The 25475-nt window shown below is 40.4% G+C and overlaps 1 protein-coding gene across 2 annotated transcripts; it reads left to right on the top strand.

The window, feature by feature from the left end:
• The first annotated feature begins 215 nt into the window (after positions 1-215).
• Positions 216-24975, top strand: LOC103133922 (protocadherin alpha-C2-like). 2 transcript variants are annotated; one of them, XM_016668295.1, is made up of 4 exons: positions 216-3045; positions 4436-4494; positions 11390-11531; positions 20925-21011. In XM_016668295.1, the coding sequence occupies exons 1-3, from the start codon at positions 502-504 to the stop codon at positions 11511-11513; spliced, it is 2727 nt and encodes a 908-aa protein (XP_016523781.1). In that variant the 5' UTR covers positions 216-501; the 3' UTR covers positions 11514-11531; positions 20925-21011. The 2 variants fall into 2 exon arrangements, with proteins under 2 accessions (XP_016523781.1, XP_007545971.1); XM_007545909.2 differs by having other exon boundaries at positions 217-3045; positions 11390-11475; positions 20925-24975.
• The last annotated feature ends 500 nt before the right edge of the window (positions 24976-25475 follow it).

Genomic DNA, 25475 nt, shown 5'->3' with positions numbered 1-25475 from the left:
TATATATTTATAACTTTTAAAAAAAATAAATCATATTTTTTTTTTTCCCCCTTAGAAAAAAGTAGAAATGGGGTTTCTTGGAATATTTAACAGACAATAATGTTAAATCTCAATAATAATAATAATAATAATAATAATAATAATAATAATAATAATAATAATAATTTTACTTTGAAATCTAACGCTTTCGTTTCCGGTTGTGCGCTTGCATGTTTCATCAATCTTGACGGTCTCACAGCTCCAGCGGCTGGGAAACACACCCGTCAGCAACGCGCATTGGAGAGAGGAGAAGGGAAAAAAAACGCATCACGGACAAAGGAAAAATATGGGTGCTCCGTGGAGCATTGATTTCAGCTGGGCAACGCGATGGATGAGCCGCTCCTGTTTCATTCACCGGGAGACCAATTAGCCCACCTTCATGAGGTGCTGGGATGCGAGATACTGCAAGCAAAAAAGGCGGAAGGGTGCGTTTAATCCGTCTGCGGATCCTGTGAGCTTGCCATGGCTGTGACGGGGACATGCAACTGGACAGGGAGGAATGTGCCTTTTTATTATTTCGTGCTGTTTTCCTTATTTTGTGGCCTTGGGTTTGGACAGCTGCGGTATTCGATCACAGAAGAACTGGAAAACGGAGCTCTGGTAGGTGATCTGGCGCACGATTTGGGGCTGGATATTCGAAGGCTCTCCACCCGAAAAATCAAGTTAACCTCCAACAGCGGGAAGCGCTACGTGATTGTCAATCCCAAAAATGGGAAACTGCTCGTCAATGACAGGATCGACAGAGAGGCGCTGTGTGATTTGTCTAGCACCTGCCTCATTAATCTGGAGGTGATGGTAGAAAACCCCACAGAGGTGCACCACGTCGAGGTGGAGATTGTGGATGCAAATGACAATGCGCCGCAGTTCCCCAGAGACGAGTATCAACTGGAAATAACAGAGTCTGCTATGCCAGGTTCCCGTTACCCAATTGAAAACGCTCAAGATCCAGATATTGGGTCCAATTCTGTCCGCATGTATCAGCTCAGCACAAACGAGAATTTCGCGCTGGTGTCAAACAAACCTTCAATCAACACAAAGCACATAGAGCTAGTGCTCAAAAAGCCCCTTGATCGCGAGCAGACGCCTTACCACCAGTTAATTCTAAGTGCTGTAGATGGTGGAATACCTGAAAAAACAGGGATGGCCAAAATCAACATCCGGGTCCTGGACTCAAACGACAACGTTCCGGTGTTCGACAACTCGGTGTACAAGGTGAAACTGTTAGAAAACTCCCCCAAAGATACCCTCGTGATAAAACTGAATGCGACTGACTTGGATGAAGGCACAAATGGAGAGGTTTATTACTCTTTCAGCAGCTACACTCCAGAGAGAGTCAGACAGATGTTCAGCATGGACACCAATACAGGTGAAATAAGAGTGAGGAGCAACGTCGACTATGAGGAGACCAACTCTTATGAGATGTACATCCAGGCAATGGATAAGGGCCCAGGTGCAGTTGCAGCCCACTGTAAGGTGGTTGTAGAGGTTGTGGATGTGAATGACAATGTCCCTCAGATAGTCCTGTCATCTCTCTCGAGCCCCGTGAGGGAGGACGCTCGTGCAGACACAGTAGTGGCCCTCATTAGTGTCACTGATCGAGACTCCGGCACTAACAAGCAGGTGACCTTAGAAATCCCAGCAGGCCTTCCATTCAAGATCAAGTCATTCAGAAACTACTACACCCTGGTTACCTCAGCCTTCCTGGACCGCGAGACCACTGATGCCTACAATGTCACTCTGAGTGCCACGGACGGAGGAAACCCTCCCTTATCTTCCCAGAAGACCATACAGGTGGATGTGGCAGACGTTAATGACAACCCGCCACGCTTTGAGCAGACTTCGTACACAGTATATGTGACTGAGAACAATGCCCACGGGGCCTCTTTGTGTACTGTGAAAGCTCAAGATGCAGACATCAAGGAGAACGCACGCATCACCTACACAGTGCTCAATGACAACAACCACGGCATTCCTGTCACCTCATATGTGTCTGTGAAGGCCGATACAGGGGAGGCTTATGCCCTGCGAGCCTTCGACTATGAGTCACTGAGAGAGTTTCATTTCCAGGTCAAAGCCCAGGATGGGGGCATTCCTCCGCTCAGCAGAGTTGCTACCGTCTACATCTATATAATGGATCAGAATGACCATGCTCCACTGATAGTCAGTCCTGCTGGCAATGGGACACGCTCCCTAGAGACGGTACAAAAGAATGCAGAGCCTGGTGCCTTAGTGACAAAAGTGGTGGCATATGATGCAGATGCTGGTCCGAACGCTTGGCTGGTCTACGTGCTGGAGACTGCCACTGACCTGGACCTTTTCAAAGTGCACGAGCACACCGGAGAGATCCGGACCACTCGAAGGATCCTGGAGGACAACTCCACTTCTTTTGCTCTAACAGTTGTGGTGAAAGACCACGGTGAGCCGATTCTCTCCTCTACGGCCACCATCAATGTGGCAGTCATGGAGGTGGCACCGAAAGTGGCACCTGATACCAAGAAAGTCATGCGACCTCATACCACATGGTTTCTGTCAAATGTGACTCTGTACCTTATTGTGGCTTTGAGTGCCACAACGTTTGTATTCCTGGTCACTGTGGTGGTGCTCGCCATTGTCCGCTGCCATGCCTACTGCTCACAGCCAGGTTCATGCTCCCCTTGCTGTGGGTCACAGAAGCCTCCTCCAGATGGCGGGAGCAGCAGTGTCAGTGCAGGCGGGGGAGGAGGTGCAGGGGCCCCGGGACAGCCTAATAACAACGTTGTGCTTCGAAGAGACCTCAAAGTGGAACCTCATTACATTGAGGTGCGTGGGAATGGTTCCCTGACAAAAACGTACTGCTACAAGACCTGCTTGACCGCCACCTCTGGCAGCGACACCTTCATGTTCTACAACACGGGCCGGCCTATCAGCGGCACCTGGGGTAGTGGCGCTGACCGTTTCTTCACTAGTGGAAGTGGATTTGTTAGGAGACTGAGTATGCCTGACGCCTCACTTCAGATATGCCCAGAGGTGGGTCAGTTTATATTATACTAAATGTAATTGTACATATTAGGTTTGTGTTCTGCATTTCCATGTCGCTGCTCAATGAAAACAGGAAATGTTTTGTGAGGGCAGTATGACTACATTCAATGGGTCTGTGTTCTTCACCAGTAAGATGTCATTCCTTTATGTCAAATGTGATCCTTCCCCGTAGAGTTCACTGCTTTCATTCACCTCCCACTTTGTAATGTGCAGTCACACAGCCATGCCGAGCTCAGCACTCATTCTGAATTAGTGTCACTCCTGATGCTTTGCAGGGGACCAGTGTTTTTCCTGATGATTCAGAGATTTGTGCTTCAGACTTTGAGGTTGACATAAAATCTACACCTTCAGAAAAAAAACAACAATGTTTTGCCTTTTATTAGTGTCTCAACCATTTCTGAGTGTGACCGCTTGCCAGAGGGTAAAATACGCAGTTATGGTGTAGTAGAGTTAAACACCCTGATCACGCTTCATAGAGTTTTACCTGATTTGTACAGACGTGGGATGTTAGAATCCATTATATTTAAAAGATTTAGCAGAGCCCTGAACAAGAGACTCCATCTGAATTGAGCTGAGTCACATCCATTCACCAGATTTCTAATAAAACTGGCTTTAGCATTTTAATTTTACCAAAATATCTGGTCCGACTGATTGTAAGATAGACATTTATTGAAATTGCCCCAAATTTCCACTTAGCCCTTTTTCACTTCCGTAATTCTCATGTAATGAAACCAGTTAGTTGTTTATTAGATCTAAATGGGCAAGATGAACCAATAAATTCCCTTCATTGACCAACACGTAAACTACATGCCACCTATGCCAAGCATAGCAAACCAGTATTGGAATATTACCCAATAATGTCGCTGAATTGAACTGTTTTGGCAATAAAGTTTCTTCCATTCTTGGTCTCAACTGCACGGGACATCTTCTGGGATCTTCCAGCTTTCAGAACAGTTTCATCACATATTAACTCGAGTTACACATAAACCCACACACACATTAGTCTAATAAAACACATGAGCACTCAGGGACACGGCCAAACCCTTCCAGCTTTCACGTTTGAACAAGATTAAGTAACGGTCTGTCAAAAAAGCTTGTCATATTGGCTTTGAGTGGCAAACATGTTTAAAATATGCGTGTATGTATGCTAATGCGTGTGCATGTGTGTGGACACAAGTGCAGCCTCCTACCACATCCTGACCTGGGATGTGCATCGTAAATAATTGATGAAGCCATGGCCCAGCCTGCCTGTGCGCAGTATGAGATCAAATTAAACTCACTCTCTACCCTCCCTGTCTCTCTCTCTATCTCTCTCTTTTTCTGTGTTCTTTCCATTTTTTGCTTCTCTTCTCTTCCCCTCTTTCTCTCAATCTCTCAGCCAAAGGCCCCGAATGCTGACTGGCGATACTCTGCGTCTTTGAGAGCAGGGGTGCAGAGGTAAGCATTTTTTTTTATCCCCTCCAACTTTTTATGTTCTCTTCAGCTGTTATGTCTTTTTTGAGATTTTTGTCATAGTCCCATTATTATGCAAGTGCATAGTTTGTGCAAGTGAACTTATGAATGCATTCTGAACATTGTCTCAAAAGAAGTTCAGCGATAGTGACAAGGATTCTAGTTTGTAAATGTAAAAGCAAGAAATGTATGCAGGATACAATGTTTGGTACTGAAGAACAATTGGTCTTTAGATACCAGATTGATGCATTAAAGATGATTATTACATTCCTTTATTAGGAATAACAAGGCAGGAACCTATCTCAGAACTGGCAATTTTGAGGTAAAGTGCAAAAAATAAATGCAACAACATTTGCAGTCCTTTTAGCTTCAGGTTCTACTTCAGTGAAGGCTTACAAAGAGTAATTTGCTAAGGTACCCCTTGAACATTTTCACATGTCTCAAGGACATAGCAGACAGGTCAAGGATAAAGTTTAAAGCTTGGTTATGTTATAAAATAACATCCAAAGCTTTATCATGACATGGTTTCAAACCAAACAAAGTGGTTGCCATCAAGGCCAGGCCAGGTGAGCATACGGAAAACAACCAGCAGGAGCATGGTTACTTTTGAGGAACTTCAGTGATCCAGAGCTCAAGTGAAAGAACCGGTTAACACGGCAAGTAATTATACTTCCGCACTTTATATAAAAAGTGGCTTATTATAAAAAGCTTTATAGAAAATCTGTTTAATGTGAAACTAACAAACATGAAAGAAGAGCTGTTTCCAGTCTGCCACCAGCCAATTAGGGGACGAGGCAAACATGTCAAGGAAGAAGCTCTGGTCAGATGAAAAAAAAACAAAAAAAAAAACAAAAAAAAACTTTTTGATCAACACGCAAAGTGTTGTGTGTGGCAGAAAAAAGTGTGCAAACTGAAGGCACCATTGCAAAAATGTGCAAGTGGCGGCACCATAACATGGGATATTTGTTGATGAAGCGCAACAACCCAGTAGAGTTCAATACTGACATTGATCTATATGAAATACTCACTTTACTGAGCACACTTAATGGCAAAAGATAGTATCAACAATATCACTATATTATTACCACAAGCTACTTTTGAAAAAGCAACATGCAGCGTTGCATCCACAGAAGAAGTCAAAGCAGAGCCGAATGGGGAGGTAATGCAGCGAAGCCAGTAAGGAACAGAACATCAGACACATTATTAAATGATAGAGGCCCCTTGTACTTAAAACACTGACTGAATAAATCAAGTTATGAACTCAGAAATGACCTATGCGGAGCAGAGCGTGTTTGGCTCTGCTGAAGAGTACTACATTTGGGGATAAGCTGTTGGGAATTGAAGTAGGAAATTACTCAAAGTATTTGTACAAAAGCACGGAAAATTAACTACATAGTCAAAAGCAATTCATTATCGCCAGGAGAATGTTTTTTGCCCACTTTTGTAGCCAATAGATGGAAGTAATCTTTCAGAATGTGCTTATAGTTTATTGTAAAAAAAAAATAAAATAAAAATGTGGCTGTGTGTAAATAATTTCTGCAGCAGATAGCCGCTTAGAGCTGAAGGGTCGGATCAGAGGGCTTAACCTATCATAATTCATGAGTCAACTGGCCTAAATAATGAATAAATAAATAATAACATTGTAAAGGGAACAAAAACTATTCAGAAAGATAAAATGCATAGTTAAATCAAGCTATACATCATTTTTAAAATTTTCTATCTATCCCTGTAATTTATGGCAATACTAAGCTGCAAAGAAAAATGAACTGAGCAAAATGCTCTGCATGGAGGTACAAAATGGAAGTCGAAAGGAACAAATTAACATTACGTAGGTAGAGGTATGAAATTGAGATATGAAAAGGTGCAAGGCCGTTGACGGCTGAAAGATTTTTTTTTTTTTTTAGAAGAAAACATACAAAAGGAGTTTCCTATCTTGTCATCTCAGTCCTAAATGAGATAATAAAAGACCATCCAGGCCTGTCACATCACATTGTTTTTAATTTGCTTCCGTTCTGAACGGTGCCTCAGTATTGGGATCAGGAGTGTGGAATTCACAGTGTTCCTTTGCATCAAAACAGGCACATTTATTACATTTTAAAACCAATCGATCTTCTGAGAATGGAACGAGTTCCCCGAAATGGTCCTGTATTTATTACTTGATTGCAACCAACTAATCAGAAAGTAGGTCATGCTGTCTGTCTGAAGGAATCTCCATCAATGCAGCCAACTAACCATGATATTAAATAATATTATTATCGGGCTATTGCTGTGATATTTGGGTTACAGTTGCATGGTTTCTGTAGGAATGACACAGAGTTGAACTTCTGCAGCAAAGTTCACGTAGTTGAACTTTGCTGCAGAGTGTCTTATCTGATGATTGAGTTCCATGTTACAGTGTCACATGCATAGTAAGACAATGTCAGAGCATTATTTTCATATTGTGTTGTGTTGTGCATATTGTGTTTTCCCACAAAATTTAACTAGAAGTCAGATAAGCCTTAGTGTCTCAGTGGTATAAGTAACTGCATGGTGCCACAGCAATCTATCAATAATAGTTTATTGCTTTTGCTGATTCATCTGGTTTAACCAACCAATATGGGTTTTCTACTGTTGAAGCTAGATTCTTTTTGGACATGTTCCTGCTCAAATTGAAACAAAGGCACAGCAGCATCATTTTGCTGCTCAGCCCCCCCTCCCCCGGCCCCTCCTCACTTTCAGTAACCGTTTCTGGGTACGCCTCAGAGTTTGTTTGAACCTCTGTCCTCGTCCGATGGAGAGAAAAAAGTCTGAGCAGCTCCGACTGTGGATCCAGTAACCATCTTCCTCTGCAGTGTAGCACTATATAGGTCATCAACATTCAGAGTGTCGCTCCCCCTCCCACCGCCCCTTTCAGCCTTTACGCAGGAAGCATGAAGGACGAAATGCGCTGATGATGACCTTTCTCAGATTATGAGATGCACACATGCATCAATTTCTGCTTTAAAGCCTCCCCTCCATGCATATGTGTGCATCTCTCAGGGGGCAGTTTGAACTTATGTGAACTATGTCTTCTATTAAGTTCTCATAAGTCCTAATTACTAAATTAAATACATATTCCACACACAATAACAAGCGGAATATTAAAATTGCATTAAAACAGGACTGGATAAAGACTCCTGACTCAATTTTTTTACTCAAACTAGTTCAGCCTTCAAAAAAAAACAAAACATCAAAACATTAAAACAACCGGAGTCGAATTTTAAAATGGTTAAAGTTCCATAGCAACATGAAATTAAGAGCTTCTTCATTTGGAAATGAGGACAGCTGGAACATCAGGAACTAATGAGTCTCCCTTCCACCATCCCCACGCTTTGTGCAAAATTCTCCTAATTTCATGCTATCTGTGCTTACCGCTCGCTTGTCCCGTCATCTGCTCCATCTAAGGTCGACTTAATTGGCTATTAGTGTTAATTTTTTATGGCGAGCAGGAGATCAGAACGCGGACGCTGCCATCGAGCCGCAGAAACACGACATGGATTAACATAAATCATCTCTGCAATTTGCCGCTGCCATCTCTTCAAATGACAACGCTTGTAACGTATGCAGGCGCAGACATTGGCTCGCATTAACCTTTGACCCCGACACGGGCGTGGACGTGCCACTCTGCACTCTGCATGGTTGCTCCAACGTTACTGACCAACAGTCACACCTGTCCGTATGCATCCATTCAACACTTTCATACGGTTAATTACTTTATTTGTGCATACATAGCAATGTATATACACACAATGGGTTTAGGTTTGACGTAGTAGTAGTAGCTGGAGCTACATAACTCGCTGTACTGATTGTCCATTTTAGATAAATTAATAAACACATGTACTCAACAAGAAACTCTAAATTTTTATTTGCACCGTTACCTGGGCGTCTTTCTGCATGGAGTTCATAATCATCAACATGACGAGGAAATATTGAAATATTTCACTGTACGTGTCATAAATCTGAGAGACAAAACCCCCCCACACATTTTCATTTCTGCTTTGGGTGATGTGCCTGTAGGTACGTTGTTTTAATTTTAACATAAAGTTATTGTTGGAGTTTTACCTATGAGAACCCATTCACTTTATCAGGTTCTAAAATTATTCATCTCATGCATGCAGAAAACACCAAATAGATGGTATTATTTATCAAACAGTAGCAAAGTCTAACAAATAGATAATCGGGGAGTTAAAAAAAAAAAAACAAGAAACTCTTTGCCTTTTTCCGTAGGTTATAAAAAAATCAATAGTGGCTGAGGATGCTATTGATTATTAGCAAGTGTGACCAGTTCTGTACAAGCAGGACTTACAATAATTAACTAGTCTGAATCACTTTACTGTATGTTAACACAATGCCAAGTAGAAAAGACATCACTACTGACTGAAGAGAAGTCGTTGCCCATCAACTTAGGAAGCTATTTAAGACATTTCCACCCACTGAAAGTCTGTCGTTAAACAGTGAAATTGATTCTTCAGAAGTGCAAAATGCTTTTCTATTTTTACAGCGGTAGAATTGTTAGTGCTCCCCAAAGTCAGCCCTGATAGTAATACGATAAATTCGGGGTGGGGGGTGGAGGACAAAACAAAACCCAAAAACACAGAATTATACAAGAATTATATTGACCAGTCACTTTGCAGGCTTCACTCAATTGGTACATAGACTGGCCGCATATACGATAATCAATAAATGCACTTTTTATTTGATGCTGTCAAAAGAAAATGTTCAACTTCTATATTGGACAGTCTCAGTGAAAAACAAATGTTCCGAGAACGGAGTTAAAAGTTTAAGTGCTTTCGCTGGAGCTTTCGCAAACTCCCTAGCAAATCTGTTTTAGCAAGCATCAACAGCGGTTTGACTTTTATCTGCTTCTTTCCATTAGTGCACCCCGCTGTTCTTATGGAAATGTGTGGAACTGGGTGCTAATATAAGCATTAAATACTCAGAGGAAAAGCTTTCTGTAACGCAGAGCCAGAAGGGAAGAAAACCCTAAGCTGACAAAAATACAATTTCCCAGTAAATTAAAATATCATTAAAGAGCTGATTTATGTAATTCATTTGACTCAAAGACAAGTCGTGTATTATATAGTTTATTCAAACACAGCGTGAAATATTTTAAAGATTGTTTGCTGCCGAGTGATGAAAACCAGTAACTCAGTTTCTCATAAAATTTGAATATCCCAGTGAGTCCTGTTTTTCAGATTAAAAGTATCTTTTGAAAATAACAATCTTTCAGCAGGCTTAAGCATGCTTTTCGTTATGCCCAGATTTATAGATTGTTTTTTTATTCATCTTTATGTAATATTCTAAGCAGAATCGTTGCGTAGAGAAAATAATCATGCTTAGAAGACGGCCTTAAAAAATCAATTTGTGGTTAATTAAGTTAGCTAATTTGTTTCACTTTGTGAGTTACTGAAACAAACAAACTGTTCAAAGTGAATCCCTGCAGTCCAGCCGCCAGGACACTGACTACAACTTGCATTCCTTGAATGAGTCGCTCCCTAGCCAGACATTTTGGAGGTGATAGTATAAATTAGGTGGGGGAAAAAAAGCTAAGGTACCAGAGTCTGGAGGAAGACTGCACAGGCATAAAATAAGAGTTTACTTCAGCTTATTACGAGCTTTCCACAGTCATTGATGATTTGGGGGCGAGACGTCATCTAATTGTTATGGTTCACTGCGTTTTATCATGTCTGGAGTCAGTGTTGGAATCTACCAGGAAATTCTAGCATGCCGTTCTTCTTTCTAGCCTGGGAAAAACCAGACCCTTGTCCTACTATTTGCTTCACATGGCGTCTGGGTTCTCGGCTGTTGCGAGAAACGATTGTTTCCTGGAGGCGTGGACTTTGGTCGAGGTTTTAAATTTTACCCAATTGCTAACGTTTGCCTATGCTGTAAACAACCGTCCCTCACTGCGGAGGGAGAAGTGCCGATTAGAAGGACGTGGCTGTTGATGTCAATTCAATATTTGGAAGCGTGGCGAACACCAACTGAACGACTTTCTTCGCTTCCTCCGCTCCCGTTGCTTAAACTGCAGGCTGACAGAAAATCAACGTCATTAGTTCGCAGCTTCTCTTTGCGTTCGCCGATTGGCTCGGTCAAAGATCGACCAGAGACGATCCGAGTGAAACCAAGAAAGCAGATAATGCTGGAAGTGAAATTAGTTTCAAGCGGAATTACACAGGAAGGCAACGGCCAACCTAACTTGTTGCTATTGACTGGCTTTTTGGAAATGCTGATTCGGTTTCCCAGCACCCCGACTTGGCACCTGTCCACAGTGCTGAAATGACCAATATCTAGTATAATGTTCATGATGTCACTGTGCCTGACTAGACAGCATTGACCTCAACCTAAACACCATAGAGAGTATATGGCTCACACTAAAGAGGGCGATAATAGACACCAGCCTAATAAACAACCTGGACTTCCTGAACGCCACCAGCTGAGCTCTTCCATTCTGCCTTGATGCAGTAACTCATGCAAAAATGATTCCTGACCAAGAACCGAGTGGACATACTGTGCAGTGCTGCACATGAATCTTACTTTTCCCCTAACCACACATTTATATATTTAAAGTCCTTTTTTAACCATATCATGGGATGTTCTTATTACTATTGAGTTTTCTCAATTACCTTTTGGAATACATCGTTCTGTATGTAATCTGTCTGTATAGAAAATTAATTTCATTGTCTGAATTCATTTCTGAAATAAATGTAACGCTTTTACAATATGTTCACTTACTTTAGACCCATGTAGATCAAAATCAGTGTGTTACAGAAACACACACACACGCAAGCATGTACACACACACACACAAAAAAAATCTAATTTGCCAAATGATTGTTTGGATGTTTGATCTGTCTTCTAGTTCTGTCCACATGGAGGAGTCTTCGGTGATGCAGGGTGCCCAAGGGATGCTGGTGCAGAACTGGCCGACTGTATCCAGTGCTGCAGGTGAGTGGCAGCACTGCAGTAATCAGAAGGCGATGTAAAACAGGACCTGACTTGAGGTAATCTCTGCTGCAAATATGGGAGAAAAGAAAAGAACAAATATATATATTCAACATATTTCAGCAACCTGAATCCTAGATTCTAAGAGGTGTTTAGGTAAACGCATCTTTAATTTAAAATATTGCAATGCTTCATTTAGAAAAAAAAAAAACGAAAAACAAAAAAAAAAAATCTTGCAGATTTAGCAGACAAATATCCAAGAAAAAAAAAATCACTAATTTGATTCAAGTAAGTAAAGAAAGCGTGAAACTTTACAAATTGGGTTTTATTAATTTCTTGGATTAATGGCCAGAGTTGCCGCGATAAGTTTTCGATCTCGAAGCCAAGCTACCAGCCTAATCAAGCATTACACACACACGAAGGAGCGGTTCTTTTTATCTAACTCTCAGCATTTATATGGATGAGTGAACGCTCCAAAATGTCAGTCTTCTTCTTTAATAACCTTTATCTGGGGCAACACTGCAGGGAAAAACAGTAGCTCCATGAAACTTGCAACAGAAAACGATACCACGTCCTTAAACAGGAATATGTTCAGCTGTGAATTGGCTCTAATGTGGAAGATGAAACTTTGCTTTGATTTTACGGGTTATTCCACAGAATTATTGATTGGATGTCTGCATCAGCTTGAGCTCCAAGCTGATGTTGATGCATATCTTAGGTGAGATGCCAAATGCCCAAGGTGCTCATGGAGAGACGCAGATAAACAACCGCATCCTCCCTTAAAAGCAGCCGGCGGCACTGTGAGCCGCTGCTTAACAAATGCACTTATTTTCAGCTGGAAATCACTTGTTCTGAGTCGGTTGCAACATTGAAGATACATTTCGACTTTTAAGGAGCGGTGGAGGATTTTTGGAGTGAGGTTCTGCATCTTACAGTCCAGTGGAAAAAAGTATTTGGCCCCATTTTTTATTTTTTTATTTTTTTGTAAGCTCTATGATTCATATGATCAAACAAATGTTAATATCAGACAAACTGTGAAGAAAGATGAAGTGTTCAGACAAAAAAAAAAAGCTATCCAAACCAATGTTGGAAGCCTCATTTCCCATTTTGTTCTCTGGCCACACCCAGACCTGGTTACAGTCTGACTTGTAGAATCGTGGATTCATTCATGTTGAACCTGTCTGACAACATGAAGTATGCTAAACAAATAAATAAAATAATAATAATAATAACAACGCATCCTGTTCCAAGTTCACCATTCACCCGACTTGGTTTTATAGGAGTTATTTAGTGGAGAAAAGTACAAATGCACTTCAGTCTTCATCAGTCAGAAAGTGGAAGCGGACCGGTTGAAACGAAATATCAACGTCGTCGTCCAACAAACTTCTGACCAATCAGACGACACTTTGCACAGAGTGCTGTACCGATTTCAGCGCTTTGCATGAAATGCGCTGCCGCCTTAAGTCCGGTGGCAGCAGCTTCGCCTGTGGGATCCTTGGGAAAATAGACCGTCTGGATGCATGCGCTAACAAGCTCCCAATCTTGGTCAATAAAGTGAACTGCCGAGCTTAAGTACAACTCCGAGGTTCTGCTCGACTGCTACAATTCAAAAATCACTAACTACGGTGCGCTGTGTGGCACGCTGGAGAAAGCAGGAGCCTCACGTGAGGAGACCGAACAGTTCTAGATGAATCCGCCCTGCATTCGATTGCCAGCCTGGTTTCTTTGCTGCCCGTCTTCCCTCTTTTATCTCTGCCTCTGGTGCAACAACAAGGCCAAACTGCTTTTTTTTCCCTTTTTGCAGGGAAAGACATTTGGCCCCAGAATCGACCTGCAGAGTGTTGCATCATTTGCAGAACCGTATGCCTTTGAGCTAATGACTAAGACCATCTGTACTACTACAAGATGTTGAAAGTGGCAAAAAAATAAATAAATAAATAAATGACTGGAATATGTTTTGTGAATTGTTGCGACGCTGCGCAGTGCTCCCTTCCCTTCAGCTGAGCTTCCATTCATTGATTTTCTGTCCGGCTGCAGGAACTTGAACAGGCTTGGAGATTTCAAGGTGAAGGGTAGCAAGACAGTCGGTGACAGATGACAGATATATATATATATATATATATATATATATATATATATATATATATATATATATATATATATATATGTGTGTGTGTATGTTCGTTTTTTTCTAAGAATAGGTGCTTTTAAGAATATGGAATATTGTGTTTAGTAGATAATATTTCAGCTTGCTTTGTTGGATTTGGCGATATTTTTAGAGCTCAGGCAATGACATACTTTTAGCAGAGGATCAGACTTTTTTTGTGTGTGTGACATTTTCGTCTTCTGGAGCGGCTACAATATCATATCTACAGTTAATCTTCTGCAATGATGAACTTGTCCAGCGTGCCGCTGTGCGCCGAAGTGCAGCATCCCTTAAATTCATATTTTATAAAAGCGATCCTTGGCTCGGATGAGGGAGACATTTGTTTCATGCCAGAGGGAGAGGCGAGCTCTTATCAAATATCGGGGGTGAAAGAGACAGAGATCCATTAAAAGCAGTTTCGAAAGAGAAAGAGCAAAGGAGGCGTATGAGGGGGAAAAAAGAAAAAAGCGAGGTGCGGGGGGATGGAGGAAGAGAAAGGTTAAGAGGATTGTCAGGTTCCTGCAGTGGTGTTGTTGCTAGGTAACGGCATGTGACTTGTTGCCTGGCAACGCACTGTCTAACTGAGAGATTGCTGCAGCAGCCGCACCCACCATCAGTGGGGAGAGGGTGAAGGCAGTTTCCATCGCAACCGGGTGTATTTCTGGATGGAATTTTTTCGCAGACAGGAGTGGGAACAGAACGAGGAAGGAAACTCAGCCGGTGTGATATTAGGCGGAAAGAATGGGAAGTTGAGACGATTCTCTGTGGAGAACCGGGGCTTATTTAGGTCTGTCTCGCCTCGGATACGTACGAAGCGCGTTCCCGTTCATGCGTGACCTCTTGAGGGGATTCACTTGAAAACGGAGCTGTGTCAAGACTGAAATTAAAGTAGCCTAATTTTTTTTTTCTTAATATGTAGGACATCAGGTTAGGCGAAATGAGGCTTCTTACATCCTCCTCAGGTGTCATGGCAACAACCCTCACAAGGAGGTGTGCTTGACCTGCTTACCAGCAGTTACACAATAATCTATTTCAGCTCATCATATGCTGAAATAGGCTTATCTCTGGAAATTTTTCGAGATGTGTCAGAGAAGCGACAGCAGCACGGATAATTGTACCAATGTGGACCATGACCTGCTCACACACACGCACGGACACAGAGGAATAGCTCTGATTATTATCAGTATCCTAATTAACAATGTCCGGGATGAGGATTTGTCATGGCAACCCGAGAAGCTCTGGGGTCCCCCAAGGTACTGCAACAATACTTGATTAGATCTGCAGTGCTGTGTAAGAATTTCGAACCACCCCTCTGTTTCTGATAGCGCACACTTCCAAGGAGCCGGACTTTCTTGGAATCTTTAGGAAGTGGTCCTATGCGAAAGTTAAGCTGGCTTTCTGAATGTCTTTGAAGGATTCTCTTAAAAATTAGATCTTCAAGAGATTTGATTTGACTTATTTGAGAAAATAAGCAATCAGTAGGACAGAGAAAACACGTGCACACATAACCAAGAGCAACAAAATTTGTTTTACCACTACGTTTCTGTTTGTAAAGGAGTAGGAAAGAGTGAAAACTTATTTACCTCAATTTAATGAAATATGTTGCTTACCGACTCAATTTTCAAAAATTTGTAATTAAAACCATATTATAATATTCATGTACCGATTGAATATACTGTGCTCAATATACTGAGCCAACAAATAAATTATATTACAAAGACAAAATGGTCACAAACGAATTCATATCAAGACAAGAAAATCTACAGAAAACATCCAGTGTTATATATGACCTTCTTAACTTGACTATTATTATTTATTTAATTGTTTTTTATCCTGAATGTTGAAGTGTAGAAAAGGGCAAAAACATCAATAGGTTATCCAGTGTTGTTCCAGCACAAAGCAGCTAACTTAGCTGAACCCATTTTAAATTTCATTTCTGGCGTCTGTGTCGATGGATCAAAATTCAGCACAGAAAAGTGCCGTCTGGTTATAATCTATCATGAAATATTCTCTTGACAGAGCGTCTTTGGTGACAACCTTATTTTCCAGCTTAATGGTTATCCCTTCCACCCTGGCAATCCAGCAAAATCCTACCTGGCTGATGACAAACGTTCCCCAAAGGATCGGTTTAAGGATTAATATCTTGCCTGTGCCAAGACCCACATGTGGGGGGGAAATGTCAGAATCCTGCACATAAAATGGAGTTTGCCAAACCGAAGCTTGTTTCTATATTTTATTTTTTATTTTTTTTGCCTTGAATTTTTTGTTTTTTTCCTTTTTGCTTTCCCATGTCTTATTAAATCACAGCTGCTCATGTGGCTCTGCTCACATTTACTGTCAAACCTGATCAGGACATCTACTAATCCTTACATTAAATGAATTCATTATGGCAGGAGCATGATCTGTTTAAAAGCCAAAATTTTACTCGGGTATATTTAGAAATAAAGTGGTTTTCGTTTTCAGAATAACTTGAAATTGGTTTCAGAATAACTTGCCATATTGAAGAGGAACATGCATATCGAAACCTTCATGGTACGTGGAGTTCATAAGTTATTTTCATGTAGTGAGACGAAGGGTTTTCGAGATAAAGAGGCGTTTGTTCTATCTTTGGGGTTTTTTGCAGAAACAGAAAACCATCCTTCGCATGTGTTATGAGGAAGTTTATATAAAATAAGTACTTTTCTTTGTTAGAGAGTGCTTTTGACCTGCCACCTGTCCACTCACTGCATTTGCAAGTTTAGATAAATGTCTAAAAGAGACCCTTTGATCCTTGTGATTTCTGTGTTTTGTTTTTCACTGGTGACTCAATTATTGGAGCTGTTGAGATAAATGTGAGGGAGGCTTACTTTTAAGTTGATTACAACTCTTTGAAACCTCTACAAATAGAATAAGATCTACAAATTAGTACCAATGAGTAGCAAAATACCGTGCCGCCAACCCTCTTTTTTGGTCTACATTTTTTAGTGTGCTACTATAATAAAAGACAAATGTGCTTGAACAGTGTTTACACATTTTCACCAAGTGTACTTTGTGGGTGACAACCTATGTATAATTGTCCACCCAAATGCACTACTCTCATTTTTATCTATTGTAAATTATATCCTCGTGTTAATGAATAATCCCCATGACACCAGAAAAGATTTAAGCCAAGAAAATCTACTGTAGTGTAACCAAAAGCTAACTGTAAACTGCATAAAACATGTATATGTTTCATCAATATTAGTAGTTTCAGAGAGGAAAATTGTTTAGTTAATTGACTATTGGGCTCCAACGTGTAAGCTTAACTATAAAAAGCATACTGCAGCTCCAGTGACAGACTTTTCACAGGTCGTAATATTTGGCACTATTACAGAGAAGTAAACGCTAATACGATACCTTCGTTCACTTGAGAGTGGGAGCTGCCAGTTGTTTTCAACTGCTTATCCTGCAGAATTATAATATTTTTTTTTCTTTTTCTGCTCTGCATATTGTAATTCAAGATCAAGTATAACAAGCTGACTTTAGCTCATTAATTAGTCAAGCTATCTGCTCACATAGCAAACCTGCAGTGGCCTACTATACCTTATGAACTGTAGAGTGGGAAATATTAGCAGTTTTCAAAACCTAACTTGCACTAACTTCAGTATAGCTTCATTATTATATGTAAGCAGCCCAACTCTACACATATCTTTTTCTTTTTAAATTCCAATTGCCTTCTGGTATTTTGCAGATCGTAATCTGATGTTTATTTTAATAATGTTTGTGGTCAGCCACAGATGTAATCTGTTCCCGCTCACCATGGATGCCATTTAAATAGGACTTCCAAACGCCGCTGTGTTTTGCTGGGTTTAATGCCCAGATTAAGTGCAGACGAACAGACCATGCTCTCAAATTTCATAATCCTCAGAAACAGACGTCATTAAGGCATTACGGCGATGAGTCTGCTTATAATGACATGAGACATGAAATGGTTGATCCATCAAATTACCTCAATCACACTGGCCAGTTAACATGCTTATTTTTACTTGTAAGTAACGGGAATTGCAAAAACACAAGACAAATGTGATTTAAAAATTAACCGGTACATGTAAATTAATGTTTTTTGTTTTTTGTTTTTTTTTTTAATGTCTTCTCATTTTCTTGCAATTAATTTAATGCCTTGAAATATAAATTTGTTGTCTCTTTTTCGTCCTTGCGGTGCAGCCACAATGCTACGTCGCTGCATCAAACAATAACTCTTCCCCTCTCTTAATCTGGAAACATCAATTGCTTCCATCATTGCATTTTAGGGGGCGATATAATCAATTTGCAGTGAGTTGTGGCTCAATATCTTGCCACAGGTCTCTCTGTGACGGGCCCAGCTCTTCATTGAATGGCTAAACGTGGCAGTTACGCAGGGCAATCTATTGACTTGTGCAATCGTGTCCGTATCGTCCGCTCTTTTTGTAGCCAGCGCATGATATTCCTCCTGTTGCTGAGGCGATTTAATGCGAGGACATGCACACGGACATAGCAGATTTTTTTTTTTTAAATAGTGTTTGTCCTGGAGGGACGGTGGCTAAAAACAATTTCAGCACTCCAGCAATGTCATAAATAGCCTACAAAGGAACAAAAAAAAAACAAAAAAAAAAAAAAAAGAAGAAGCTTTTTGCAATGGCTCATGTTTGATCTAAATAAAAATCCAGACTGAAAGTAGGTCAGCGCTGAGGGAACTGGTGTGGGCCTGAGAGCACCATGTCTGCAAAACCCTCCCACCCCCATCCCTCCTGACTGCCTCGCTCTCATGAGTTCTCTCTCTTTTCATCTTATCTAATAACCCCTTTGCATTTCACTCTGACCTTTTGACTCCAACAGGTATATTTTATTATTATTATTTGTTTCCTTCAAAATAGGATTTTTTTTTTCTGGGCTTGCCAGCTGGGTTCGTTTCTTTTTTTTGCATTAGAGGCTGTGAATCCCTGTCACTGGCCTCCTACGTGGTGGGATTATGTAGCTGGCATCATCTAAACACAAAAACCAATCATGCTGGCACATTAAAAAGCTCTCTTGGTTATTACCTTGCCTTACCTTGCTTTTAGTCATCTGGGCCAAATTGCAGTTCTAAAAATAATCACTCACTGCTGTGACTTCTAATAACAAACTGTAGTTCAAGTAGTAAAACTTAGTAAATAAATTAAACAGAGCCGATTCCAAGGCCGTCATAAAACCCAAAAAAAAAAAAAAAGTGTTTTAAAATGTGTCTTTGATGTTTCATATATCACAAAATGTATCTTACAAAACTGTATTCTGGTTAACAATATTCTATTCATGCATGGTTAGTCTAAGTATCTTAAGGACAAAATGCAGTTACCAAATATAAGGCAGTATAGAGCTTTTTTTATTCATTTAAAGTAGACCTCTCAAACATAGAAACAACTAGTTGTCAGATTTAAGGAACTCAAATAGTGCAGCCCTATTTCACCAGACGAAGTTGTGTGCTGATAGCCACCACAGAGCACTTTGTTTTTAGATAGACTCGACCTAAATATGATGAGTTATTAATATTGTAAGACTGTGTGCCGTGTGATTTTGCTTCAAGCTTATAAATGGATAAAGTGTTGTTTCTATTGAGGTGAGAGGGCGCCGTGAACTCGATGAACTCTTCCAAAGAGCTGAAGTTCCAGTAAAATCTTCACATCTGGTCCAGCTTCATGAACACGATCTCAAGATACATGAACTCGTCCACTTAGGGCAAAGACTGACCGCCAGGAGGGAGCATGTACACGTGTCCGTTTTAATTTATTACTATTAGTACTTTTGTTTTTAAGTACAACTTTAACTCTCAACTCTGCACCTGCTTTATTTCCTGTGATTGTGACAAAAGCACTAAGTTGTTAAAAGAAACTATGTGGTTAATTTGAGTATTTTTTATCTTTTTTATGAAGCTAAAAGAATGGAATGTGGGAGGTGAGACATTTCTGCTTCTTGAGTCTGAAAGTTGAAAATGCTTCAAAATATCACACTGACAAATCAAACAGTTTTCAAGCTGGATGATTATTTGTTTTAGTTAGTTATTTTTATTTATTTATTTTTTTTCTTGTTTCTTCAAGGACAAAAATCTGGTTGAAATCAGAAAAATCTTAAAGAATAACTTGAATATGATGAAGATACGTCATCAGATCTTAGCTTACATTGATTTTCAACCAGCTGCCTCTGTTTTAACAATGATTATCTTGAAGTATGATTATACGTCCCAGCACAAGAAAATAGACAATATTTCATTCATGAGATTGAGAAAAGATTTTCTACCGTATTTTGGGGGTAAACTATTAGTCCATTTTTCTTTCTAGAAAATACAGGTTTCAAAAGATACCAAGTTTTAAATAATCTATTAAATAATAACTAATCAGCTATAGGTATGCAGCCATACAAACAAAAATGACGTAAGTAGCCAAGTGGTGTTAACCAGTTTGTGCAGCCTTTATTATCTGACTCGGTAATAAATCCAGACAAAAACTCAAAAACTACTTCTTGTTTCTAAAATATTGATAAAGGGTGCCAAGCTTAAAGCACTCACCTTCACATGCAGGAGCCATAAATATTACCTTTGACCATAACAGTAACTTGAAAGTGTTTTTGCCACTTTCACAAGAAATATTGTGCTGCCAGAATTTAATAAGATTATTATCTGCCCTTCCTACTAACCAAAACAGAACAGCCTCTAAAGCCTCTAAAAATAATAGCCCTAGCTCAAGACACAGACGGAGTAAAGCAAGGATTCAGAATATACTGTAGGTGGAAGCTAACTCAGCGCACATTTCAGCTACTTCTGGGCAAACCACATTTCTCTTAATTCAGCACTCGCTAACAGTTGCTAACACAGTGTCACTGTTCAAAACACTTAGTCTTAAATCACTGGAATTTGTAGCTTGTCAAAAAGAACTTGAAAATTATAAAATATTAATTACTCAGAAGGTCATTCTTTGAAACAGTTGTCACAACAACTCTCTCAAGGCTAGCTTAAAGTGTGTGTGTGTGGGGGGGGAAGGAACAAGTTTGGTTTTCTAATTGTAGTTTATTATATGACAAATGGGATTTACATTTGTATTTATTTTATCATTTAATTTTAGGATATGGTTTGCGTTTTTTTCTGAATTTTCTGCCCATTAGCTGGACACTAAGGCATCGTATTTATTGCGGTGACATGTTTCATGAACTTTCACACACAGATGTCCAGCAGATTTCATTGATAAAACAGGCAATTCAAATGCTTACTCACATTTAACATCTTTCATTTTTATTACGTTTTTTTGTTTTGTTTGTTTGTTTGTTTGTTGTTTTTTTTTAGATGGAGAGGGCGGTGGGGAGCTCTCTCCCCCGGTGGGGGCTGGAGTCAACAGCAACAGCTGGCACTTCCGATACGGCGCTGGACAAGGCTACATCCCTCCTCAGCCTCTGAAACCTGGAGAGATTCCACCAGAGGCCTTCATCATCCCCGGATCTCCAGCCATCATCTCCATCCGCCATGACCCGGGCCCTGTGGACGACAAGGGCGACTTCATAAGCTTCGGCAAGAAGGACGAGGCCAAGAAGAAGAAGAAGAAGAAGAAAGACAAGAAGGACAAGAAGGATAAGGGGAAGGATGACAGCGGGGATGATTAGAGGAGAAGGAGGTGACCAAAAAGCAGAGTTACCCAGTTAATCTACCGTACCAGTTTCAGAGCCAGAAAAATAAACCAAATGCACAATATAACCAAGGGGTCTCCCTTGTGCCATGTTTGCATAGACCTTGTACAGTGGCCAAAGGCTCGTTTGATCGGCCTTGGCTCTCGCGTTAACCGAACAACAAATACTCCTAATCCAAAAGGCTGGACCAAATTGAAACGAAAACCAATTTATTCGTTAGCGTAGCCTTCCTGTGATTTACCATCCACTCCCCCCAAGCCGCTATCTGCTTTGTACATTTGACAACAGAAATGCGCCGTAGATGGCGCTCCATTTGTATCCGACCACTGTCAGCTGAAGCAGCTGATGTCAACGTCTCCGGCGCTCTTATTTCTTGCCAAGCCAACGTGAAGCGAAAGCCAAACGGAAACTAACAAAACGATTGAAGTTGAAGCTTTCGCCTTCAGTATTACAGAGGGCTTATAGGAATTCAGAACATGAAGTCTTTTGTAAAAAAAAAAAGGAAAGAATAAAAAGCAAAAAGTTCTACTATTTCCTATGTATCTTTCATGAAATAAACACCTTTGAGAGAACGAGGTGGATGAGAGTAGCTGGAGCACGCTTTGACAGAGCTGTGTCTTAATGGAACAGCACATTGGACGGGCTGAAGACCTGCATCGGGTCGCAGTAGCTGTCCCGCGAGTTTGTCCCCAGGTTAGTTTATAAACAAGGGGCTTCATAACTCCTAGTTCATTTGGAATTAGTAAGTTATTGAAATTGATTGTACAGAGTTAGTTTTATGAGTATTTTGTCAGCAATAGCAATATGTTGCTATGGTAATTGTTGAAACAGATATATGCGACTAGACTGATGGGGAAATAGTATAATGGTTAAAAGATAACAGAACTGTTTTTGTCCATTCTCTGCCAATTATTCTTTGCTAACAATTTCCCAAAGCTGCTGTGATTTTTATCATATTTGTTTTATTTATGTCTTTTCTTCTTTGGACTGTTAGACGTGCTTAGTCTCAAAACTCCCAGAAGTGAGCAGAGCTTGTGGGTTTACTGCCTTAAATTTATTTACAGTTAATAAAAATATTTTTTTCCCCTTTCAAGCTTATGCTAAATGAACTATAGTCTGAAAATGAATAACATCAGGGATTAATGAGTATACCTCCAACCCCTAGGTGGCAGCACAGTGCTCCCAATACATTATGGAATGAGTGGGATAGACATCGACTGTCACTAATAAGAACCATATGCCACCTTGGTGGCATTAAGACTGAAATTTATTTCAGGTGAATTTTTTGCTACAAGGAGTTGAGCGTTTTTCACGTTTTGTTACATAAACATTTTGCCCCTGTTGTATTTTTAACAAATTTAAAAAATAGACGAGATACTTCAGAGCCAGCATTTCAAACTAATTATTTTTTTATTATTATTATTTTTGGCTTAAACACAGCCTCTTAAGCTAATTGTCAAAACAATAATATTTTGGAAAAATAAACAAAATGCTGACCTTCAGCTGGTCGACGGTGAAAGATAATCTGTAGAAAATGGACAGAAACATAGAAACGCACACCTAAGGGTTTTTGCTAAATTGCTAATGCGAAAATGTGCTGTTTGCAAACAAAAAAGGGAAAAAATGCTACTTTACTGTTCGTGAGTGCAGTTGTGTGATTATGTATCATTTGCACTTGCTTTATTGCTTGCCTAATTATATAGTTGTTCCATAGGGTAACGCTGAATCAGATTGTTGTGGTATTATTGCTTGTCAAGCGGGAATTGGAAATAACTAAAGAACCTACATGCAGCCGATGTGGACGGCCTCCAAACTTTCCTCTTAAAACATGGCAAGGCTCAATATGGTCTTAATAATACACCCACTCAAACTAAAATTCAGACTCATCTTGCCTCACACATAGAAAAAAAAAACAACAAACACTGTCTACCAAACAGGACACATAAAAGAAAAACCAAGCTCAAACCAAGAACCCACACTACTTCCCGGAAGCTAAAGAACTGAAGGCCAGTGCTTAATAAAAGAGTGTATTATACGGCTCAGAAGCAGAAAGGTTGCTTGTCGCTTCATTTCCGTTCAAGCCCCGATCCCTCCGCTTCTGTCTTTGAATGTTAAGTAGTTGTTCTTCAAGTTCTGCACCACTGCCTCGACTGCTTCAGTGCTTGTAGGATTTGCTTGCCCCCGCTGCCTGTTTCCTCCCGCGACTCCTCAGATCTACACGGTTTGGCCTCTTTCGAGTCGCCCTCCTCCAGTGAACTGTGCAGTTGTAACAGCGTATAACATTTGTGTATATTCATATAGCCACACATAGCGACGCAGGAATACAACGCAACACGCTCGCATTTACCGCCCCTTCCCTTCCCTTGGGTTCGGCGTCAGCTCAAAGCGAGCTTGGGCGGTCTGCTGGCGACTCTCACCTTCTGACTGTTCGTTGTTGGCAGCTCTGTTGCCTCTTGCACGGGTTCCTAAGCTTGGCATAGTGAAGACGCCTGACGGGTTAGCAGGACCTCAGATTATGCTCTTCTGGATGTGATGGAGAGGCCAAAAAGAGGAGACGGAGGGGAGCAAAACGCCTCGGTCCAGTAGCAACGGAAAGCAAAATCACTGGGCTACTTTTGTGCGAGCAAAGACGTTGGAGTTCCTCGGTAAGAGCCGATCAACTTGGGTCGACTCAAATCACTTACAAAGAGGGTGAAGCACAGTTCGTCGCTAATGGAAACGGACTAAGGTTTTGATTCAATTAGAGATGGGGCTGGGAGTTGGGGGAGGGGGTTCAAACTAACTGCGGGTGAAACTGTTTTGTTGTGCAGTCATTGGTGGTCATGTTAAAAAAAAATAAAAAAAAAAAGAAAGAAAGAAAGAAATTCTGCTATTATTCCTACTGTTGTTATTATTGCTTTATTGCTTTTTGCTGAAACAAGGTTGCCCGGAAGTGCCATGTCAAGTACCAAACTTGAACGGTGAAATGTGAACCACTGTTGGCCAGACTGTTCGAAGCAGTAGGCATCAGGACAAAAAATGATTAAAAAGCGCCGGAAAATTTCACCTCAGTGTTCCTTTCTTTAGACCATCGTATTGCCAATCACCATTGGGGTATGTACGTAGGTGCTGCTATACGGCCCGATCCCTCCCATTCTCCCCGATTCCTGCCCCCTCTGCGACTTTCTGCAGACGTACTTCTGTGCTGTCAGATCACCAAGTGGCTGTTTGCATGTTGTAAGCAAAGGAAACAGATTCTATATAGATACTATATATACATAGATATGTTTTTTTTTTCTTTTCTTCTCCAATGTGTATTGGAATACATATAGATCCGATACTAGAAAATACACCCATGTTGAAAGTCTCGCATCCATCCATCCATCCATCCATCCATCTGAGTAAACACACATCCGGTTCATAAAGTCACTCTATTGCGAACAGTAAATTGTGGAAAAACCTAAAAGAATCACATTTTTATCCCGCTGAAAACAACTTCAATCTACTAGATATACATGATGCTGTTTTGTTATATTATGAAAGGCCTTTTTTTGTTTTTTTGTTTTTTGTTTTTTATGTTTTTACCCGTACGATTTTCATAGCTAAGAAAATCTATCCTTAAACTTGTGTTGAGCTTTGTAACGATCAAACAAACACCGATGTGAAATAGAACCATTTACTCATCCTGCATATCTGTCTGTTGCTCAGTAAAAAAAAAATAAAAAATAAAAAAAGTGAAAAAAGTTTTTCAAAAAAATGTATATAAAAACATAAAATGTTGTAAAAAAAATAACGATAAAATTGATGTATTCTCTGCTTGTGTATAGTGAATGTTCCTCAGTCGCTGGGTGCGGGAGCTGTGACTGGCTCAAACCGGTCAACTGTGTCCGTACAGATCTGTTCATGACTTTTTTGTACACCTGCTAATCATTGTTAAGGTGATAATAGTGGTTCTTATGATTTCATCAATATGGTAATGTGTTTTGTTAAGAAGTCACAAATAAAGTTTTTTTCTTACATATCTTACAAATTGTCAAGCGTTGATTTCGGTGCTGTGTTTCGACTAACACTTACAGATCATTCAAGATTTCATCTGAAACCATAAATTCAGAACTCCAGCAAGGTTGGGCTTAGGATGGTGTAAGCCTCTGGGGTTCAGCAGGGGGGGTTGTGCCATACCCATAGGAGTTTCTTTGTTTTCCATATTGTCACCTTCCTAAAATAATGGCCTATG

Source organism: Poecilia formosa, unplaced genomic scaffold, assembly GCF_000485575.1.
Source record: "Poecilia formosa unplaced genomic scaffold, Poecilia_formosa-5.1.2 Scaffold14, whole genome shotgun sequence".
NCBI lineage: Eukaryota > Metazoa > Chordata > Actinopteri > Cyprinodontiformes > Poeciliidae > Poecilia > Poecilia formosa.
The sequence above is the reverse complement of the archived record's forward strand: the minus strand, read 5'-3'. Positions and strand labels throughout refer to the sequence as shown.